The sequence below is a fragment of the Symphalangus syndactylus genome, chromosome 10, assembly GCF_028878055.3.
Source record: "Symphalangus syndactylus isolate Jambi chromosome 10, NHGRI_mSymSyn1-v2.1_pri, whole genome shotgun sequence".
Lineage (NCBI taxonomy): Eukaryota > Metazoa > Chordata > Mammalia > Primates > Hylobatidae > Symphalangus > Symphalangus syndactylus.
In genome coordinates, this window is record NC_072432.2 from 30489052 (window position 1) to 30509750 (window position 20699).

General features: G+C 38.4%; 1 protein-coding gene and 1 long non-coding RNA gene across 21 annotated transcripts in view; one reads left to right on the plus strand and one right to left on the minus strand.

Moving 5' to 3' along the window:
- Nucleotides 1-20699, plus strand: part of LOC129492018 (uncharacterized) — a 99041-nt gene that overhangs the window by 77892 nt on the left and 450 nt on the right. Inside the window, exons 3-7 of one of the 5 annotated variants that reach the window (XR_008660701.2) lie at nt 7052-7171; nt 15316-15457; nt 15549-15709; nt 15793-15889; nt 19632-19734. This is a non-coding gene — a long non-coding RNA (uncharacterized lncRNA). Of the gene's footprint in view, nt 1-7051; nt 7172-15315; nt 15710-15792; nt 15890-19631; nt 19735-20699 lie in introns of all 5 variants that reach the window. The other 4 variants (XR_010114047.1, XR_010114044.1, XR_010114046.1 and 1 more) reach the window with 4 other exon arrangements.
- The window catches only part of SGMS2 (sphingomyelin synthase 2), a 100176-nt gene that overhangs the window by 17274 nt on the left and 62203 nt on the right, over nt 1-20699 (minus strand). For 8 of the 16 annotated variants that reach the window (XR_010114038.1, XR_010114039.1, XM_063611100.1 and 5 more), the window contains 4 exons: nt 13152-13850; nt 9636-9753; nt 5933-6086; nt 573-739 (listed from right to left, as the gene is read on the minus strand). Coding sequence is in view for 12 of the 16 variants with exons in the window: in XM_063611100.1 (XP_063467170.1) it covers nt 573-739; nt 5933-6086; nt 9636-9753; nt 13152-13606 (894 nt within the window). In the remaining 4 variants the exon portion in view is untranslated. Of the gene's footprint in view, nt 1-572; nt 740-5932; nt 6087-9635; nt 9754-11067; nt 11125-13151; nt 13851-14478; nt 14663-15294; nt 15402-15570; nt 15650-20699 lie in introns of those variants that run through there. The other 8 variants (XR_008660698.2, XR_008660697.2, XM_063611097.1 and 5 more) reach the window with 7 other exon arrangements.

Below are 20699 nucleotides of genomic sequence, written 5' to 3' on the forward strand. Positions count from 1 at the left end.
CCCTGTCTCTACTAAAAATACAAAATAAAAATTAGCTAGGCATGGTGTTGTGCACCTGTAATCCCAGCTATCTGGGAGGCTGAGGCACAAGAATCGCTTGAACTTGGAAGGTGGAGGTTGCAGTAAGCCAAGATTGCACCACTGTACTCCACTTGGGCAATAGAACAAGACTCTGTCTCAAAAAAAAAAAAATTAAAAAAAAATAGCTGTTACCTTCTCCTTAAAATTAATTTAAGTTGAAGGCAGGGATTATGTCTTACCCAGCTGCACTACAATGCTTTTACAGAGAAGGTTCCTAAATTTTAATTTAGTACATATATTTCTTCATTCTAGTTTAAGTTACCTGAATTAGCAACACACTGTGCTCCATAACCTTATGGCATTTTTATCCATAAATGGCATTCATATTTGTGAAGTGCTTTGCTGTATTTTAAAAAGCAGTAATGGATATATGTTTAAGTGAATGTGGCAACATCGGTTATCCCCATTAGGCTATCTAAAACTCCACGACATGAAAAGGGTCCACTGCATTCAAAGAAAAGAAATTATCCAAGCATCTTCACTGCTCTCACCTTTTCATTGGCCATTGAATGGTACCACCAAAACAGTCGTGTTGTGATATAATAAGCAATGATCACATCGATAGTGTAGTGTTCATGTGCTACAAGAATGCAGATGATCCCGGCAGCACTCAGCAGCCAGCAGATTAAATGATACCACCAGAAGTGACGAGGCGAATCTGGACAGTAGAAAAATTACAGAGTTAATAAGATTCCCAGAGATGAATGTAATGATTACAGTCTGTCCTAACGACCTTAAGTAGAATAACCCAGGATCAGGAAGTCACCAGAAAGATAAAACTGATAACCTAAACTGAGTCACTATGAACTGCCCAGGATCTGCTCAGGTAGGAGGGAGGCAGAGGAGCTCCCTGGCAGTAGGCATAATAGTCATTCACTGGGGAAGCTGGTAACGCTAGACATTCTAGGCCTTGCCCACGTGAATAAGCTGTTTAATAAGAAAGAACAGAATTGTTTCTTACTAGGTTGGCTGGAATTGCTGCATACTGGCTCACATAAAGGAGCCACTTTCCCACTGGAAAGAAAGATAGTAGCAGTCAAAAGAAAAGGTGGCTGTGTATGAAAATAAGGGGGGAAATGGGAAAGCAGGAGTAATTTCAGGTTTTAAATTTATATTATTTCTCCAGGGGTATGTGTAGAGTAAGGGGGTCAGAAGGAATGGCATTATGGCTAGCAATATTTTGATTCTCAGCAATTTTACACTGTTATTGCCAATAGAAACTATAAAACATTCCCTCTGTAAAGGTTAGGATTCCTAACCATTCACTTATGGACTCAGCCTTCCTGGTATGGCCACTTAAAAGTTCATTCTACTTACTAGCTGTGAGACAACTGTGGCACTCACTGGTTTAAACATGATGGTCCTCCCCTTCTCACACAGTGTTAATGACAAATATAACTGAAACCAGAGTTCATCTCTAGCAGTCTGGTGATCTATTTTAAAGTGGTATTAGCTCACAATAAAAGTTAATCCAATAAACTGAAATTGATTTCATATTTAACTATGTTTACATTTATAGTGATATTTACGTTCACATGTAGAAAGATGATTGAATAGCAAAAGGATCCATTTCCAGAACTTTATACTTATTTATTTTTTGAGAGAGAGTTTTGCTCTTGTCACCCATGCTGGAGTGCAATGGCACGCTCTTGGCTCACTGCAACCTCTGTCCTCTGGGTTCAAGCGATTCTCCTGCTTTAGCCTCCCAAGTACCTGGGATTACAGGGGTGCGCCATTATGTCTGGCTAATTTTGTATTAGTAGTAGAGATGGGGTTTCACCATGTTGGCCAGGCTGGTCTTGAACTCCTGACCCCAGGTGACCTGCCTGCCTCAGCCTCCCAAAGTGCTGGGATTATAGGCATGGGCCACTGCGCCCAGCCCATTTCCAGAACTTTAAATGAAATACCAAATCAGGTATCATTCAAATATAATCTCTTGGTAAAACTAGCCGTTGCTCTGTTGGTCCCAAATGGCACACAGTAAGAAAATAAACCTGTATTGCATTTGAAAGTCTGATTTTCTAATTTTGGATATATTCCTTATTACTTGTCAGTTACTTCATTCTGCCACTAAGTTCTGGAAGACAACTCATGGAATCTCAGAAATTTAATGGGAGAGGCCTTACTCTTGCAGTCTTAGAGGCCAGATCCAGTCCCCATAACTGTTGTGTTAGACTCAGGACATTAAAAATTGAACCAACATTGAGAAATCTGGAGGTCTCACTAAATATGCATTCCCCAGCGCCTCAAACCCTACCCGCTTCCCACCCCCAAGGTCTCTTAGCAACCTTGCTTCCCAACTTATAGGTCTGGGATTTACCTTAGAAGTTCAAAATGTTTGGGCAAACTATAACTATTTTGCATTTGTTTATTCACAAGAAGCAAAGCTGAAGTAGGTCCAGAGGTGGCCTGAATCTTCTTTTTACTACTCATGGAATTGCAAGCGAGGTTTTAGGAATGGCTGGAAACCCCAGCAGTGCTTTCTCATAAAAATGTATTTCCTATTACGCTACCACATTGGGCCCACCACTCATTAACTGAGAACACTGGCTGACCCAAAGAAAAGATTGAATAGAAGCTGTTTTGAAATAGAAATGGCAAAATGGTAATCCTCTTACTTTCTCATTCATCCCATAGGGATAACAATGAGCTAGATGATGACACAAATAATAGTTAACATCATTATCTGTGTAGAATTCTAGCCCTAGGGCGCATTAAATAATAGAGACAATGGACTTGGTAGGGTGGCCAGGTAAAAAAACAAAAAACCAAAAAACTGTTCTCTACTAGCCAGATGATTGGCACTAACAGCTAGTCTGATTTCTCCAGGCTAATTTTATCATGAACCTACCCCCCAATTATAATATTTGCACAACTGTATGAAGCCCTCCCTTGCTAACCCCGAAATGGTCCTGGTGCCACATTTTCATGTGCTCTCACAACTAAATTTAAATCTACTCATGACAACAGAGCAAACAAGGAGAGAGTCCAAACTGATCAAAAGGCGGGAAAGTAAAAAAATATATATATAAATGATGCATCTAATTCTAGAAGCAGACTTTTCAAAGAAACCACTGGAACCACTGCTTACTCAGAACAAGAACATATGGTATAATTTAGAAGATAAATGTTTTTCCTAATTGCATAGAAAAAAACAGACAAACATGGAATGCTCTGCTTACATACAGAACTGACTATAAACTGAGTTTGTGTTAAGTATTACAGATTTGTCCCTCTATTTCTCATCAAAAATTGGAGAAAGCAGAATGGTATTCCTTGCATGCTATATATAAATTTACACAATTTTAGAAACCTCTAGTCAAAATCATGTCTTGGGAAAAAATGTCTCTACATACTGAGTGGCCTTCATTAAAGTATAAAATCAATCACAAGTTGCCTCGCTGTTGCTCTGAGGTGAAAGAATGTACAATAATGAGCAATGTCCCTGCTTATAGATAAGTACACTATTCCTTGGCAATACAATAGAGTTAGCCAGCTTGAATTTCCAAAGTTCTAAACAGAGCCAAGAAATTAAAAGCAAAACCTCTGGATTCAGCCTGCTTCAACATGAATACCTGCTTCTCAGAATGATGTCTGTGCACCGTGGCCAAGTCACTTTCTCTATGCTTAAGTTTACTCATATGGGAAAAAACAGTGCATCCCTCAGAGGGTGGTTGTAAGGATCAAATGAGTTAATTTACATCAAGGCCCTAGAATAGTGCCTGGGACAGAGTATTATGTCTATTTGCTATTATTGTTAATGATATGGTTTGGCTGTGTCCCCACCCAAATCTCATCTTGAATTGTAGCTCCCATAATTCTCACGTGTTGTGGGAGGGACCTGGTGGGAAATACCGAATCATAGGGGTGGTTTCCCCCATACTGTTCATGTGATAGTGAAATAAGTCTCACAAGATCTGATGGTTTTATGAGGGGAACCCCTTTTGCTTGGTTCTCATGCTCTCTTGTCTGCTGCCATGTAAGACGTGCCTTTTGCCTTCCACCACGATTGTGAGGCCTCCTCAGCCACATGGAACTGTGAGTCCATTAAACCACTTTTTCTTTATAAATTACCCAGTCTTGGTTATGTCTTTATCAGCAGTGTGAAAACACTAATACAGTTAATATCAGTTGGTTTTCAGTTATTTTAGAAAACTGAATCTAAGTTTCCTGGGGGTGTTTTTATTACTTTAAACCTACAGTGCCTTCACTCTGAAATGCACCTCTTCCCCCACCTCCACCCTCATCCCCATCTTCTTCTGTAAGTTTTTTATGAACCTCAGATTAGAGATAAGATCCTAAACTCAAATGTACATCTACACTAGAAAATGACTGATCTTACATAGCATACTCATGGAACTTTCCTTGGGAAAATTAGAGTTAGAACCATAGCAACATATATCTTTCCATCCAAGCCCCCAGAACCAATAACTCAATATTAAAAATGGAGTGACTAAATTTAAGGAAGAGACCATCCTCTGATGATGGTGCAGAGACAGATCCAGGACCCACCCCACCACCCCAAGAGTGTGAGAACAGAAATAAGGGAAAAGCTTTTAAGTCAAGTATGAAGACCCCACATGTATCCCACTATTCTCCCTACTGCAGGTCTGTATGTAGAATTTACAAAGGAAGCAACAAAAAGATGCTACAATTCTCACAAAAAAGACTTGACTTCATCTACTACAGAGAACCTCAACTCTTTTGTCATCTTACCCTCAAAGCAGAACTTAAATACCCCAGATAATCAAAGGGGCAATAATTCACTTCTGCACCACTGAAGATAACTCTTGACTTCCACACCACCATTCAATTAAGATAAACCTATTTGGATGAACAAAGGGCCAAGAGAGGAGTGAAGAACAAGGAGGACAGGGGAGGGGAAGCTGCCTTCTGCTGCTCTCTGCTGAAAGACCCCCTTTTAAATATGCCCAGTGAAAAGGATTAAGATAAACCTCTGAAAAATACTGGCATGAGGTAACTTGGAACTAGATATGAAGGGTAATACTGACCAGCTTTGCAAACATGAAGGAAGAAGCATTATTACTTCAAAAAGATTTTGAGGTAATAGGCCTAAATATACAAATCCTCTGAAATATATAAAAATGGGACCTACTGGGCAGCTAAAACAGTACAACCCTACAAAGAACAAGACATGATTTTGGCCATAAAACCTACTAGAAAACCCAAGGATTTTGTATAATGTGAACTAAGCATATAAATATAGAAAGAGATTTTTATTTCTTGCCACCACATTTCTTCTTGAGAAGACAATAATCCGTATTGGCAAAATGGTCCATGAAGACTCCTATGAAAGCATAGAAAGTGCTAGAAGATGATGAAATTAGAATAAAGTGGGACTTGGAAATGTTTTAAAAAGGGGAACACATTAACCGAATTATTTGGAATGCTAGAATGGAAGTGTCCTACAAATAATTCAAAGGTCATTACATCTGTCTTTAGAATGTACCAATCCTTTTTTTGCAATAAAATTAACAATTAATTCCAATATTAAGATAGCTTTTCATACCTTAAGAAGTACTAACCAAGAAGGGAGATGTTTTAGAGGCATGTTAAATGCTAGAGAGAAGCCAGGGCCAGGTTTTAAGCCTTCAGGGTTCAAATCACATATGAGTAGTTGAAATTTTATATATTATTTATATATATATATATATATGTATATACACACACACACACACACACACACACACACTGACATACATATATACACACACATCTGTCTCTTTCACAGCTTATCAATCCCAAGAGAATAAGGGCTCCTATCAATTTCAGGACCCAGGGATCCCTCTCACTATAGCTATCAGTTCAGTGGGAATGGGCTATTACTTACATTCTTTGATGAACAAATAAGTCAGTGTCAGCGTAACCGTGTGACCACTGAAGAGGAAGTCTCCACATAAGATATGTGATCCAGTGATGGACAATCCACCACCAGAAATCAATCGTAGAATCCGTTGAACTTTTGCCTGAGAGTCTCCATTGAGCTGAATGACACAAGAAGATTAAGAAGGGAATTTACAAGTGGCTAAAATCATGTTTCAGTCTAATTGTGTGACTCTTAGAAAGGCCACCAGGTTGTGATTTTTTTTTTCTTTTTAACCTAGAAAGTCAAACAGAATCCAAGGAAAAGCTCCTCAAACTGGGTTTTATTCATTTATTGGCAAGTTTTACTGACATGTTTTACATTATTCAATACGTTACTAATAATATGTCTTGGTGGTGGTGTGTCCTTGGGCAAAGCTTTTAAATATATTAATAACCAATGACTTCACCACAGCTATGTGCTAAAAAGCAGATCAAAGCTACTTTCTTTTTGCAGGGGGAAGTGAGGGTTTTGAATGGTTAATATTTGATTCAGCTGCATACCACATTACCAATATTCTCTACAGTGTATTGGTATCTTGTATTAGGTGGGCAGCCTAAAGTGGACAGATATATAGCTGCATTAATGTCTGATCAAAACATTTACAATTAAGAAGAGGAGTTGCAACTCATTAAATAATTTAAATAGGTTTGAAAATGATGGATTAGAGATGTACTGGCAGCTTTAAAAATGAGTAGCTTTGATTAGGAAAAGCATCCCCTAAAGAAATAGTCTGTGTGCTACGGCAGGAGGCTGGGAGAGCTCCTTTGGACAAGATGCAGCAGCCCCGCAAAGCCATTGTGATGACATGAGAAACAACGCTGGGCTAGGCCAGGGGCCAGAGAGGTTTGTACCCCATTACAATTTAATCATACAGGAAGGAGTTGGTCCAAACTGTAGGCATAGAAAATTGGAATACTGAATTATTGAGGTGCTAGATAGGGTGGGGGATTCAGATCAGATAAGTATAAAGCAAACTGAGAAAATCAAAGAACAATGCTCAGAAAAAAAATCATGTAATAGAATACATGGAAGAGAAATACAGAAAGACCTTTTTCTTTTCTTTCTTTTTTTTTTTTGAGACAGGGTCTTGCTCTTTCACCCAGGCTGGAGTGCAATGGGTGGCACATTAGGTACAGGAGAGACCAACTCGGCTGCTGCCAAACAGGAAAGCTTATCATCTACACTGTTTCTTCCATTAAGAAGGTAAGTATCTGAGGTCGGGAGTTCGAGATCAATCTGACCAACATAGAGAAACCCTGTCTCTACTAAAAAAAACAAAAAATACAAAATTAGCCAGGTGTGGTGGTACATGCCTGTAATCCCAGCTACTTGGGAGGCTGAGGCAGGAGAATCACTTGAACCTGGGAGGTGGAGGTTGCGGTGAGCCAAGATTGCGCCATTGCACTCCAGCCTGGGCAATAAGAGCAAAACTCACCTCAGGAAAAAAAAAAAAAAAGAAGAAGATAAGTGTTTGGCCACCTATGGCCAAGATGAGGGATAGCTCGCCCTAGAAAGCTTTCTCAGGGAAGGGGAATGTTGCTCTCCCAGCCAAACATTCTTGTATGTGGAAAAATAGGTTTGCAAAGCTAAATCATTTTACGTAATCCTTTTATAATAACGGGGCCAACACTTATGTAAACACACTTTGAGGAACACAGATTGTCTGACTGTAAATCAAAACTTGGGTTGGAGGTTGAAGGAAATTCTAAGCAAAAAATTAAAAGTGAACCATAGGATACATAAGGGAGAAGGCAACTGGAAAACTAGGAAAGCAAAGCTTTCACTGTCATGGCTCTTGTAAGCATGTCTGGTGAGTTACAAGTTGTACAGGCATCAATTACTATAACAGATATGACACTTTTCCATAGTGAGTGGCTTCCATATACAAAGTTCTGCCATTGCTTATAGTCATGAAGGACATTCTATAGAGTCAGCAACACAGGAGACAAGATTATCTAATAGCTTTGTAACCATAAAAATCTAAGCAGCACCTAAAGCCAGCAGATGAACCAAATTTAGAACACAACTCTGATGCCTGTTCTGTAACACCACCTCACCTCTAGTCAAACTAAGTGATTTGTGTTTGTTTTACTGAACCATGATTCAGGCATGTATGGCTTGCTTATGCTTCAGGAAGGGGTCCCAACAAGTGAACCTGGGAGATGATTAGTAAGGATGTTACTAGAGGTTCCACTATGACTATTTGTAGCTTGGCTATCCAACGGCACTGATGTGGCTTCCGAAGATTGCAACTCTTCCACGGAGGACAATCTTTAATTTACTTTCTTTCTGTAATCATAGCAATTCATCCTGCAAACCTCATCCGTTACTAAGATGGGTTTGCCTTCTTTTCTGTGGCCATTTCTCCATTTAACACATTGCAATAGCCCCTTAGAAGTGTTTATTACACTTCTGAACTTCTCCCACGCCTTAAATTAGCTTCACTAAAATCAGCCAGTGTTTAAATTCAATATGTACACTGTTTTAATTACAGATATTTTCTGCTTTGATGGCTTTGGAAAAGTATAGCTTCTCCAAACCACACCTATATTTGGTGAGGGAGACTGTGGACATCTTCAGAGAAGCTTGATTTTTCTTTCACCTCAGACATCTGCTTAGTGTTCAGTAAAATATGATGTTAGACTTCATTCCTTTGTCCAGAAAGCACATGATTTGTAATTTTCCATTTTGTAAACCAGGGTGCACTGAAGTCCGAGATGATTAACAGCTCTCTCAAGAACTCGCTCTTCCTGGATAAACTGTAATTCCTTCTTAGGACGGTTTCAGAAGACATCCTCACACACTATCTCAGTCAAAGGCCACTCTCTCTTTCCAGCTGCTAAGAACCTTGGGGTCATCCTTGACTTCTTTCTGTCAAACCCATATCCAACTTATTAGCATATCCTATATCCCAAACTGAACAACTTCTCATTATTTCCACTGCTACCACTAAGGCTGAAGTTCCTATACTGGGCTGTGAGACCCTATGTGATCTGTGGTCTGCACACCCCGACCCTTCACAACTCCACTCTGAGACACCGGCCTCCCTACTCTTCCTTTAACCCACTGTGAATAAGCAATGTTTTAGCCTGCAGCTCTCATGCCGTCCACATGGCTCTCTTCCTTGTCTTGGTTCCTGCCCAAATGTTCCATTATTAAAGAAGCCTTTCCTGACTTCTATATCAAATAGAACCCTCAAGCACCCTTTCACCTTACTCACTTTTGCTGTTCTGCTTGTGACAATCACCTGACAATCACCTGACTTATCAGCATGTGACAAATTATGAATTTGTTTATACTTTGTCATCCCTCAATAGACTATAAGCTCCAGAAGAGGGACATTGTTTGGGTTACTACGATCCCTGGTACATAAGCTTAATGCCTGTAGAATGAATGCATTAATGAATGAGTAAATGAGAAGGTAAAAAAGCAGAGTCAAACCTCCAATGGTAATTTTCATTTAGCAGAAAATACATTTTTTAGCACAAAAGATATATATTTTATAAATACATTTTAATTTCTTCCCCTCAAATCTAAATAGAAAATAGAAAAGATGCTAGATTTCAGTTAACACATAGGGAAGTGTCTAGAAGAATGTATAATAAAGGGTAAGTGATCAATAACTGTTTGCCTGATTTCTTCTAAGTGGTAGTTTGGAGGTACTGACCTTTGGAGCACACTGGAAATGCATTCCAGGCACAGGTAGAGTAGTAACATACATTGTAATGCAGCGATACAGGTATAAAGTTCCAATAATAAAACAGAATCTGCGTCCCACTATTGACCTAAAGGAAAAAGTAGGGATGGGGAAAAACAAGTTTACTGGTTGTTTTTATTCCTAACGAAAAATAAAACAATGTTTAACAGGATAAAGAATAATCGGTACAGAATGGCATTAACAAACAAACCACAGTTTCACAGAGTTTAAAGGCTTACTTGTGAGTTGCCCATCCCTACAGTTCCACGGAGAGATTTGCACCACAGTTTTCAGAAATGAAGATTCACATATTGCAATAAATCTAGGTGGTTTGGCTTCCAAAGGATGTGTGTGTGTGGAGTGGGGGAACTAAAGCAGACGAAGAGTCTACATTAATCACTTCTCCTCAAAGGCACTCTTTGCCAGAAAAAGAACCTGTCCGTATTTTCAGTCAACTCACTGCATTAAAACCCTCTCTTGAGAACATATGAAAGGAATAAGCAAGCCACAGTAACAGACAAATTAACTAATGAGCCAAGGTGACATTACATAATTAGACACATAGGGAAATGTGACAACACATTTAACCCACGGTATATAAGCAGGGTTTATTTGAGGACCATCTGAAGGTATTTTGACAATACAGGCATGAACTATTTTCTCTATGACTAAATAGATTTTCAAAAAACTCTAACTTGAAAATATCCAAAGTGTTCTCATACAGTTAATTACATTTAATAGTGAATGTGTAAGCTGATTATTTTATTCAATCTTGATCAAAAAAAGGATTAAAAAAATCCCAGAAGTCATTTTTCACTTTATATTTTTGTGGGAAGAAGGTTGTCTTAACATTAGCCCCTGTGCTTCATGACCTGAGTCCTTAGCCTAAGGCAGGCTTCCCAGTGGATGACGGAGGATCCTGTCTTCAAAGACCTAGACTTGCTAGGTGTAACTTCATTAGTACATAAAACATATTACTCTAGGTCTCTCATTTTCAGAGGTCTCAAGCTTTCAAGACTGGTAGTGATCAAAGACTTCTGAAAAAACAGGCAGTTATTTTAAGTTTTCCCTAAGACTGTGGTTCTGACATGAATCAAGGTCTAATTCAGATAACATTTGGAACTTCTAATTTCAAGAATTACGTATAAATATATATTTCAGCTGTCTGTTTCCAACAGCTATTTTAAGAATATTCCAAGGTTTCTGGGGTCAAAAAAAAAAAAAAAATAGAAGGGAACACCACCTAGACTGGTAGATGAGAGTATTTATTTATCCCCAAGGAATTTCTTTAAAGGCTTGCTATTCTAGTCTGCCTTTCCTGGTACTAAAAAGGAGCAGGTAATAAACAGTGCTGAATTTCTTCCCTTGGTTAAGGGAAAACCAATTTAGCCTTTGATCCAACCTCAGTGCTGTTTTGAATTGTGCTCCGAAAGAGTGCCGTTTTGAATTGTGCTCCATGCTGTTAGACAAGGGGAAGTAATAAGCAGAAATTATTATGAGTCAATTACATTCATTCCAGCATTCTGAGTTCAGCTGTACTCAGAACAGAAAACCAACTTAGAAGGTGAAAGATGTACTCTACAGCCTTATTTAGAAAAAGAACTAGTGCTAATGACTTTTTCCCACAGCTTTGAAAGGTGCTTTTAAAAGAGAGCAAGCAACATTCCTCATTCAGCTGGGATGTTCAAAACAGGTTATAAAAATTATTCTACTAGTTACTTAAAATGTAAGATCCAATTCTACTTCAAATGCAAAAAGGCAAACTTGTGTGAATTGCGATTGAAACAGTGGATATCATTAAAATGTATGGTCCAGCTATGTGACCATGAGTTTGGACATGTTGAAAATCTAAGGTGGTAGGTAGAGGCAGTTAACAATAACTATCTAATGAAAATTCAAAAAGGATCTAGATGAAAATATAGCTAAACTGAGGGAAAGACCGTACTTCAGGGTGAAGTCCACATACCAGATTCTGGACAATTTCTCTTTTCACACATATATCAATAAAACCTTGCTCTAAATAAAGGAGAAAGCAAACTATCTGCGGCCTTAGCAGACTATTACATTGTGTTAATTTCCAGACACTAAAGAGAAAAACACTGAAGTTCATAAATACATTTTTTGCTTTTAGCATAAAGCATCCTTTAACAATTTCAGGAGCAGGTTACTTTTTTAAGTAAAAGACAACTCATAGCTAAGTCTATTACTTAAGCATATTAAGGAAACACATGAAGAGTTATATTAAGGAAAATGCTTAGGAATGACTGCAGTTTGTGGAATAAGGTTTTAAGACTGCAAAGTTGCATTCGGGGAACTCTTTAAGATAGACTGAATTCCTCTAATCACAAAACAGAAACAGTGTTAGGATCTGAGTGGATATAACACATTGAGAGTTCTATAATTGATCAAGTAATGAAAAGTGTTACCAACTGAAAAACAATACAGCCAAATTTCTTTAAGAATGATCTTGTGGCATTAATACTGAAATCCTATTTGACTTGGAATCTTCAGATTGTATCCAAGTTCGCATACATTACATTTTTAAACTCCATATTATGGTCAGTGTTTTGATCAAAATCATATTTTAGTGATTTAATCACTACCATCCCAGTAGAAAACAAATGTCTAAATGATGAATGAGAGGAAAGGCGGAATTAAGGAGTCTTCGTTTTTATGGACTAGGAGTCAGAATTCACACAGAAAAGCAGAAATAACCACTTCAGGGCTATGTCCAATTCTTAAGTGTCTTCAAAGCAAAAATACCTGACTTATTTCTTCTTGATTTCCTACTATTCCAAAAATGAGGAGGCTGAACCCAGTGAAACATGAGCTCCTTTGTGGTGTCCCAGGAAAATCAGAGGGCAAGTTTACTTTAGAAATCTAAAAATCAAAACCGTATGGATCTGGTTCTAAACCCAGTCTCTTAAACTCTCGTAACTAGATAGCAAGCAAACAAAAAACTGAAACCACACCCACACACCCAGCCCCACAGAAATGTAAAATTTGAGAACTGAATCTAGGCAAACCTTGAAGCAGGCTATTGACTCTAGACCAATACAGACATCACATTATGAGTAATGGAGAAAAAAGTTTCTCAACCTGTTCCTTTTCCCACTTGTCAAGAGCCTGAAATAACAAACATGATGGAAGTGAATGTTATTCCTTTCCAAGCCTCTTGATTTATCATAGAAATACCATAGCACCAAGTTGCTGGAAGTCAGGAACTGCACCTGAAATTCATCAACTCTGAGTCACCCACCACAGTACTGCTGTACACTGCCGTTTTCATACACAGTCGCCCATCAAACACTTGCTGAATAGTGACTGCATTTATTCAATGTGGTAGAGCTTTCTACTGTTTCCTTTCATCAAATGTTTGGGTAAGACTGAATTTATTCGGAAAAAAAGGAAAAATAATCTCAATAACCCATCTATTTACTCAAAAACAAACCCATGGCAAATCCTCAAAACATTAGATTTACTTACTTGTATCTCAGAAACAGCCACTGGGTGATCCATAATCCAACTAATATAATCCCATTTATTTCTGATACAGAAAATGCCCATTTCACCCTATCAATGTAATCAAAAAACTTGTCTGGAAGTGGAGGGCTAAGCTCCTTGGGAGGGACCCTCTCATGTACAACTGTGATCATGACGGTTGTCAAGACGAGGTTGAAAACTGCATATATGAAGGCAATGCCCGTTTTCCACCACTCTAGTGGAAATTTGTTCCTTGATTCAGTGGGCATAGCAATTTGGATATAGTCCGGGTACTTTTTGGTGCCTTTTCGCAGCCCACTGGATAAGCTCTTGGGTTTACCATTGCCATTTTTGTTTTCTTCTTCAACAGGTTCAGCGGGTCTTGCGTAAGTGTTCGTAGGATCACTGGGTTGATTTTCCAAATGTTCTTCAAGTTTTGCTGTCTCTATGATATCCATTGTCCCCTAGACTTCAGATCAAAAAGGAGATGGTCAAGTTCTTGTTCTTTGTGGAAATTTAGCTTTTCTCAATCCTTGTATTTCCAAGATCAACATGGACTCTTACAATGGACTTTGTTTCCTGATACAAAATGTAGAAGGTAGCCATCCAATTACTGTTCCTTCCATGCAGCTATATGCTGTACCTTCACCACTTTCAAGAAAGGAAGCCAATTCTTCCCTCAAAAAGATGTTACTATCCCACCTAAAAGCAAAACAAAATTATGTTCAGAAACTATGCTTGTCCAACTGTCAACCATCCAAAACAAAAACATTCTTGAAATAAGGATACAAATACCAAAGCCATTTGCTTTATAAATATAACGTCAGAACCTAGTTAAAGCTGCTGAGATCAAGTTTATTTACAAAATACTGAACAGTTTTATCTTGGAATTCTTGTCTCTTTTTGAGCTAGTATTGGTAGAAATAGGAATATTTTAACAATCAGTTCCCTTTAAATTTCCTTAAAGAAAAATCAGGACCCAACATCGTAAACACTTCATCAGACACTATCCCTTGTTGCTAACCATGAAGTCATAATAAGCTAGAAACTACCCAGAGATCACACCAATCCTTCCTAAGACTGTATTTTCTATGAGCCATAAAGAAAGAATAAACTGGTAAGTGGCTTATATGCATTGAATAATTGTTACTCTCTTCATTTGTCAAAATAGTTGATTTTCTATTTTCTAAGTAGAATTTATTTGAAGGATAAAAATACCTCACTACAATTGGCATGATAAATTAGTAACTAACAATATTTTGATTCAGCTACCACAATTTCTACCAAGCAATAGAAACAGGCCTCCAGAGGACCAGCTCAGGGGACTCACCCACCACGACACCGCTGAGGATAACTACCTTTGGCTTCAGCTCCACAGGATCCAGAGAGCACACATTTCTTTAGGACACAGGGCACCACTGCCACCTCTTTTATACTTGCTAGCACACAGCCCCAGCTGTTCTCAATTTAGGAGAGCAGTCTTTTAGTCCTGCTACAGAAACCAGCCACCTGATGAGGTTTTCAAACCTCATAATTAGTCCTCTCCCTGGATACACTGCTCAACTTAAGCACAATCCACTGCATTTTAAAGGACCTCCCCCCTCCCCCACCTCCCCCGTTTCAGGGTAACTTCAGGGAAAACTGAGGAGGACAAACTCAAAGTGATGACAGCTAAGCCTTTATTTAATGAAAGAAAAAAAAACAGCGAAAATGGCAGTCAATATGTACAGGCAATGTCTGTTTACAATTATGGGTGGCAAATAGATAAACCACAAGTGTTTACTGTGCGCCTAAATGCCCCAGTGCTGAAGGCTATGTAGGGGAAATTAAAAGGAGTGAAAAACACCTGACCTGAACATTCAGCCAAAGAGCTTGCAGTCTAACCAAAGAGACAGGACTAAAATGATGAAAGACTACTGGAGAAGACTGAATGGCATATTGTGAAAGGAAGGAGAGGGATGAGCTGATTACTAAAGTGAGAGGTTTAGCTGTACTGTTTCCCTGCTCCAGGGACAAGATGTGTCCACACACAGGCTCTGTTTCTGAGAAAGCAAAAGCATGTGGAAAGCTGGCCTGGTAGAGAAATGGGGGATAAGGGAGCATGAGACTAGCTAAAAGATACTACTGAGAATTATAAACATCTCACCTTTCTCTTGTTCTTCTGCAGAGCCCCCAGCTATCAATACATTACAGCAGGATGAGAAAGGCCCAGGCCTTTGACATCCCAGGCTTTGACAGGCCCAGGCTTGACAGTGTCTTGGCACAATGTTGTGGGAAGAATAAGCACAAAGAAGAGGTGCCTCAGGAAGGTATTTTCAACAACAAACCTTCAACACTATGAACTACTACTTCTAACAGAGGTCCGAAGCACTAACACAGCCATTCCCTGTCTCTCTTTAGCAGCCTTGCCTAATCCACTTACAGCATCTTGCCAAATCATCATCCAAATTCCCTTCAACTCTACTCTTCCATATGTGCTCCTAGTCTTAGGTTCATGTGTGAAAGAAGCTTGTGATTTTGAGACTCCATTTCACAGTGGATGTACAGATGGTCTTTATAAGGTAGCTACTCGGTTCTAGAACACAGAATGTGGAACAGAAGAAAATCCAATTAGTAACCTTTTTTCTTTTTTTTTTTTCCCAAGAGGAAACACTCAGCCACCCACCTCATGGGACTGCTATGAGAATGACTGAAATAATTAATTGTGAAGAGCTTTGTACCCCTGGGAGTAAGAACACTATGTGAGTACAATGCCTATTTATTGTCATTAGTGTTAAAATTAATATTTTCCTTGGGATTTCATTAAGATTAAATATACACAGCACGTTCATCATGTGTCAACAAATCTTGAGACGAAACGTTTGTCATCAAGATAATGATCACAACATATTCATTCCTATTTTGGAAGGAAAATAACTGGGGGTCCCAAAATCACTCAGCTAAAGGGAAAAGTCAAGCTGGGAACCGCTTAGGGCAAACCTGCCTCCCATTCTATTCAAAGTCACACATTTGCTCATGGAGATAAATGCATATCTGATTGCCTTCTTTGGAGAGGCTAATCAGAAACCCAAAAGAATACAACCATTTATCTCTTATCTACCTATGACCTGGAAGGCCCCTCCCCACTTTGAGTTGTCCCACCTTTCCAGACCGAACCAATGTTCATCTTACATATGTTGATGTCTCATATCCCCCTAAAATGTATGAAACCAAACTGTGCTCTGACCACCTTGGGCACATGTCTTCAAGACCTCCCGAGGCTGTGTCATGGGCGTGCAACCTCAACCTTGGCAAAATAAACTTTCTAAATTAACTGAGACCTATCTCAGATTTTCAGGGTTCACATTTTGGTAACCACAGAGGGATTCTGAGTGGAGGTGCCCCAGACCTTTAACAAATCTCCTATCAGTGCTTGGTTCAACCTTGGGCTATCTTTATGGCTTAAAACAATAGGACAATTTGCTGAGGCCTGGAAGCACCCATTCCAGAGAATCCCTGATCTCCCCAATTCTGGTTGAGATCTAAAGTTTATTTTGCTGTACAACTTTTTTTTTTTTTTTTTTTTTTTTTGGAGTTTTAGTTGCTTCCAACACAAGGAAGGCAAGTTTTTCCTGCTTCCATGATGATGGAAGGCAGGTAACTCCTTTACGGAGTTTCCCTTCCAACAGGGAAGATGAGGTATTTTTTTTTTTTTTTTCCTGCTCCTAGTGACACAGGAGATAGAAGTTTTTTAGGCAGATAGTGAAGGTAAAAGAGTTCTCCGCAAGGCTTCCCTTCTAACAGAAAGCAGCCCGAGAAACATTTTGTCTAATGAAGAGCAGCCTGAAAAATTGAGCTGCAAACATAGATAAGCAAGCTGGAAGCTTGCACAGGTTACTGTTGGCAGCTGTGCCAATACAAAATGGCTACCTGGGGGCCAGGTATGTTCAACGTGGAGGCTCCATCTTCCCTTTTGTCACCATGTGTAAAGAAACAGGCAACATGGTGTGAGCCAGGAAGATAATCCATTTGCATAATAAAAGATTAGGGCAGGGGTGGCCAGCTTTTTGCACCCTTATGCAAATGGCACACCTGGTCCAACCAATGTTTCATGCCCTGTGTAAATCAAACACCACCTCCTCAAGCTCATCTGTAAAACCTGCATTTCACTGAGGAAGCAGAAACCCATTTGGGACCCCTCTCTCTGCAGGAGAAAGTTCTTCTTTTCCTTTTGCCTATTAATCCTCTGCTTTTAACCTCACTCCCTGTGTGTCCATGTCCTTGATCTCCTCTGCATGAGACAATGAACCTCAGGTATCACCCCAGACAAGGCTGCTTCACTAGGATAGAGAGCAGTCTTCAGCCTGAGACCCAACAACCCCTAGAGAGCTAACTAAATTGGGGTTTGTCTTGGCTAAAGTTAAAATTTTAACAACCAGCTGGTCTTAATGTATTTACCATTAGAGTGCTCAGTAATCATACAAGTTGTGCAATCTTTGTTTTGCTTGTTTTTTTTTATTGTTTGTTTCTCTTTTTGATGTTGTTTCAGTCTTTTCGGCATTGGGTTTGACCAACTTCATCCGACTTGATCAAATCCGAAAGAAAGTTCCAAATTATGGGGAACAAGGCCACTGAAGTGGCTAAATTCTCATAGACACACACAAAAAAGGTCATATGGTAAGGTGGTATAATGGGGGGAGAAAAACAGCCAGAAAAAGGAAAAAAAAAGAAAAAAAAGGAAAGATTTTTTATTTTGACTACTTAAGGGGCTTTATTTACATAACAAAGCCACCTTTTTGCTAGCCAGGTCAAACTGAAAGCAAAGGCAGTCACCCCACGCTGCATTTCAATAGCTAAGGTTCTGCCTTTTTTTTCCCACCATGACAGCCTGAGTTTTGTTTCCTAAATCAAGCCCTTTCTGGTTTGATACTTGGTACTTCTGAAATAGCAGCAATTTGTCCTAGTTCATGAAATATGGAAATGAGATTTAAAGAGTTGTTTTTTTAAAGGGACTCAATGGTTAAAGTCAGCTTAATTGAAAACTACCATTAAAGATGTGTGTCTGTACGTTTACGTGTTTGTATTTAAAAGGCCTTCATGTTTTTATTCCTTTTTTCTCCCCTAGGACTTTGTCTTTTTTTTTTTTTGAGGTGGAGTCTTGCTCTGTTGTCCAGGCTGGAGTGCAGTCGTGTGATCTTGGCTCACTGCAACCTCCACCTCCTGGATTCAAGGGATTCTCCTGCCCCAGTCTCCCAAGTAGCCGGGATTACACGCACACACCACCACACCCAGCTAATTTTTGTATTTTTAGTACAGATGATGTTTCACCATGTTGGCCAGGCTGGTCTTGAACTCCTGACCTCAGTTGATCCACCTGCCTTGGCGTCCCAAAGTGCTGGGATTATAGGTGTGAACCACCATGCCTAGCGCCCTTTTTTTTAAATTTTTTCTTCTCAGTTGACTGGATTCTGTTTTCTTCATTTACTTCTGCTGTCTCTCCTTTTTCTTTCACCCACTGCTGCATGAGGGACCTAAAATAGTTTATAACAGCCTGGGCTTCCTTAAAGAAAATGGAGAAGACACCAGACTCCCTTTCGGGGAGAAACCTGTTTCTCCTATGGAACTTGAAGTTCATCTCAGCTTTTAAACTGCTTGCTTTTGTATTGTTACCTGATTTTTGACTAAAATAGTTATTGCAACAGAGGCTACTCTTAGGTTTTTAAAGAAAAGTGTAGTTTAGACACTTAGAAATGTCTTCGTTTAAAAAAAAATTTTTTTTAAGTGAACCATAAAAACATCACATGGTCTAGCCTCATAAAAATTCTCCCTTTTGCCACTGCACTCCATAATTTGGAATCTAAAGTTATATTAAATTAAATAATAGATATTTCATTATTTGGGTATTTTCCAATAAAAATATATTTGTAGGAAAACATTTTCTTAAAAAAAGTGTGTCCTTTTAAAAAACGGTGAACAATTTTTGTCTAATTCAAAGCTTATTTAAAGGTTATGTATAAAACAAGGTAAAATGAACCAGGAAATATGAGAGATGTAGAGAAAGTTATAAAAATAAAGTTTTTTTTTTGGTAAGAAAGCTTAAAGAGAAATAATTTCAAATGAAAAATAATTGTGTATGAGATTCTTCATATGAGAAAGAATTTAGTCCTAGAGTAGAATGACTGGTTGTTTAAGAAAGAGGGATGTTAAGGACAAACCAGAAAGTCCAAGCATGTCAGGAACGGTCTGTGTAAGTCACAATGAGAGGATTTAAAAATAAACTTTTATATTATCAAGTTGTCATATTATTAAGTTTTGGTTTGCTTAGGAAAAAACTGAGATTAAAAGTTTTTTTTTGAATTAAGGTTATTGCATCCATGTATCTCTTTGCATGCGCTTTTAAAGTACTTGTGACATTGAGTTACAGGCCTTTGACTCTTGTGTCTGAAAAGGACACCAAGTCCTGTTAAATTTTAAACACTGACAGCAATTAAACCCCATCTTCAGGCCAGGTAGAAGATGCCAATCAAAATAAACTGCATTCCTAAGACACTGGGCAAGAAATTAAAGCTATTCAACTCCTCAAGGCCCAGGAACTATCGTGGAAGAGGTAGGCATATGAGACTGTAGGAACTGATTTTGAGAGATGAGTTCAGTTTCTCTATAAATTAATCATCAATGTCAAAGACACACTGATGCAAGACAAGCATATGGGTCCCTGTGTCTGATTAACAAGTTTTTCTTGAAGCATTAACTGACTCCTTAATAAAGATTATAAAGGTTATAAAAGGCTTATGGAAGTTTTATCTTATGGTAAAAATTAAAATTTTATGGTTTATAAAATTTTGAAAAACAAATTCAATTGGCTTCATGCTGTTTTTATTGAAGCTTATTGTTTGGAAAATTAAGTCTCCTTTCCCAAAGAATGAAAGTTTTGCCTTTTTATCCTTGTGTTATCACTTTGGTTAAATGAAATGACTTGTTTTACAATGACCTGTGATCCTATTTTGTGATATCAAGTGTTTTAAACTTTTGATATTTGACAAACTTTCCAAATCAAATTATACAGTATGTCTTTTTCTTACCTAATTAATCCTTTAAGATATTAGGTTCCCTAAAGTCCAAAAATGACATATTTGGCTTTGGTATAAAAATTATGCAGAAAGCATAGTCAAATATAAAATGATGTTTGGTTTTCTTTGGGCTGTATTTGTATAAATATGCTATTGGTATGTGTTGTAAAATTATGGGAAACTTCCATAATTCTGATATGACTTAACGTACATTATCAGTAATAATTATAATTGTTATGTTAAATTATTGTGTGCCACAGAGGTAACAAATTTCCTTGCCAATTGTGTCTTTGACTATGGCTGCCCTAAAATGTTTTGTCCTCCACAGAAAATTGTCTTATTTTGGTCCTCTTTAGAAGGTGGTTTTATAATTAGCTATAAAACCCTCACAGGTGCTCCTGAATGCAGGTTTCTGATAACTTTGGAGACTGTGACATCAGAATAGAGGAAAAACTTTCAGGACTCATGGAGAGCTGAAATGTTCATGAATATTAAGCAGAAC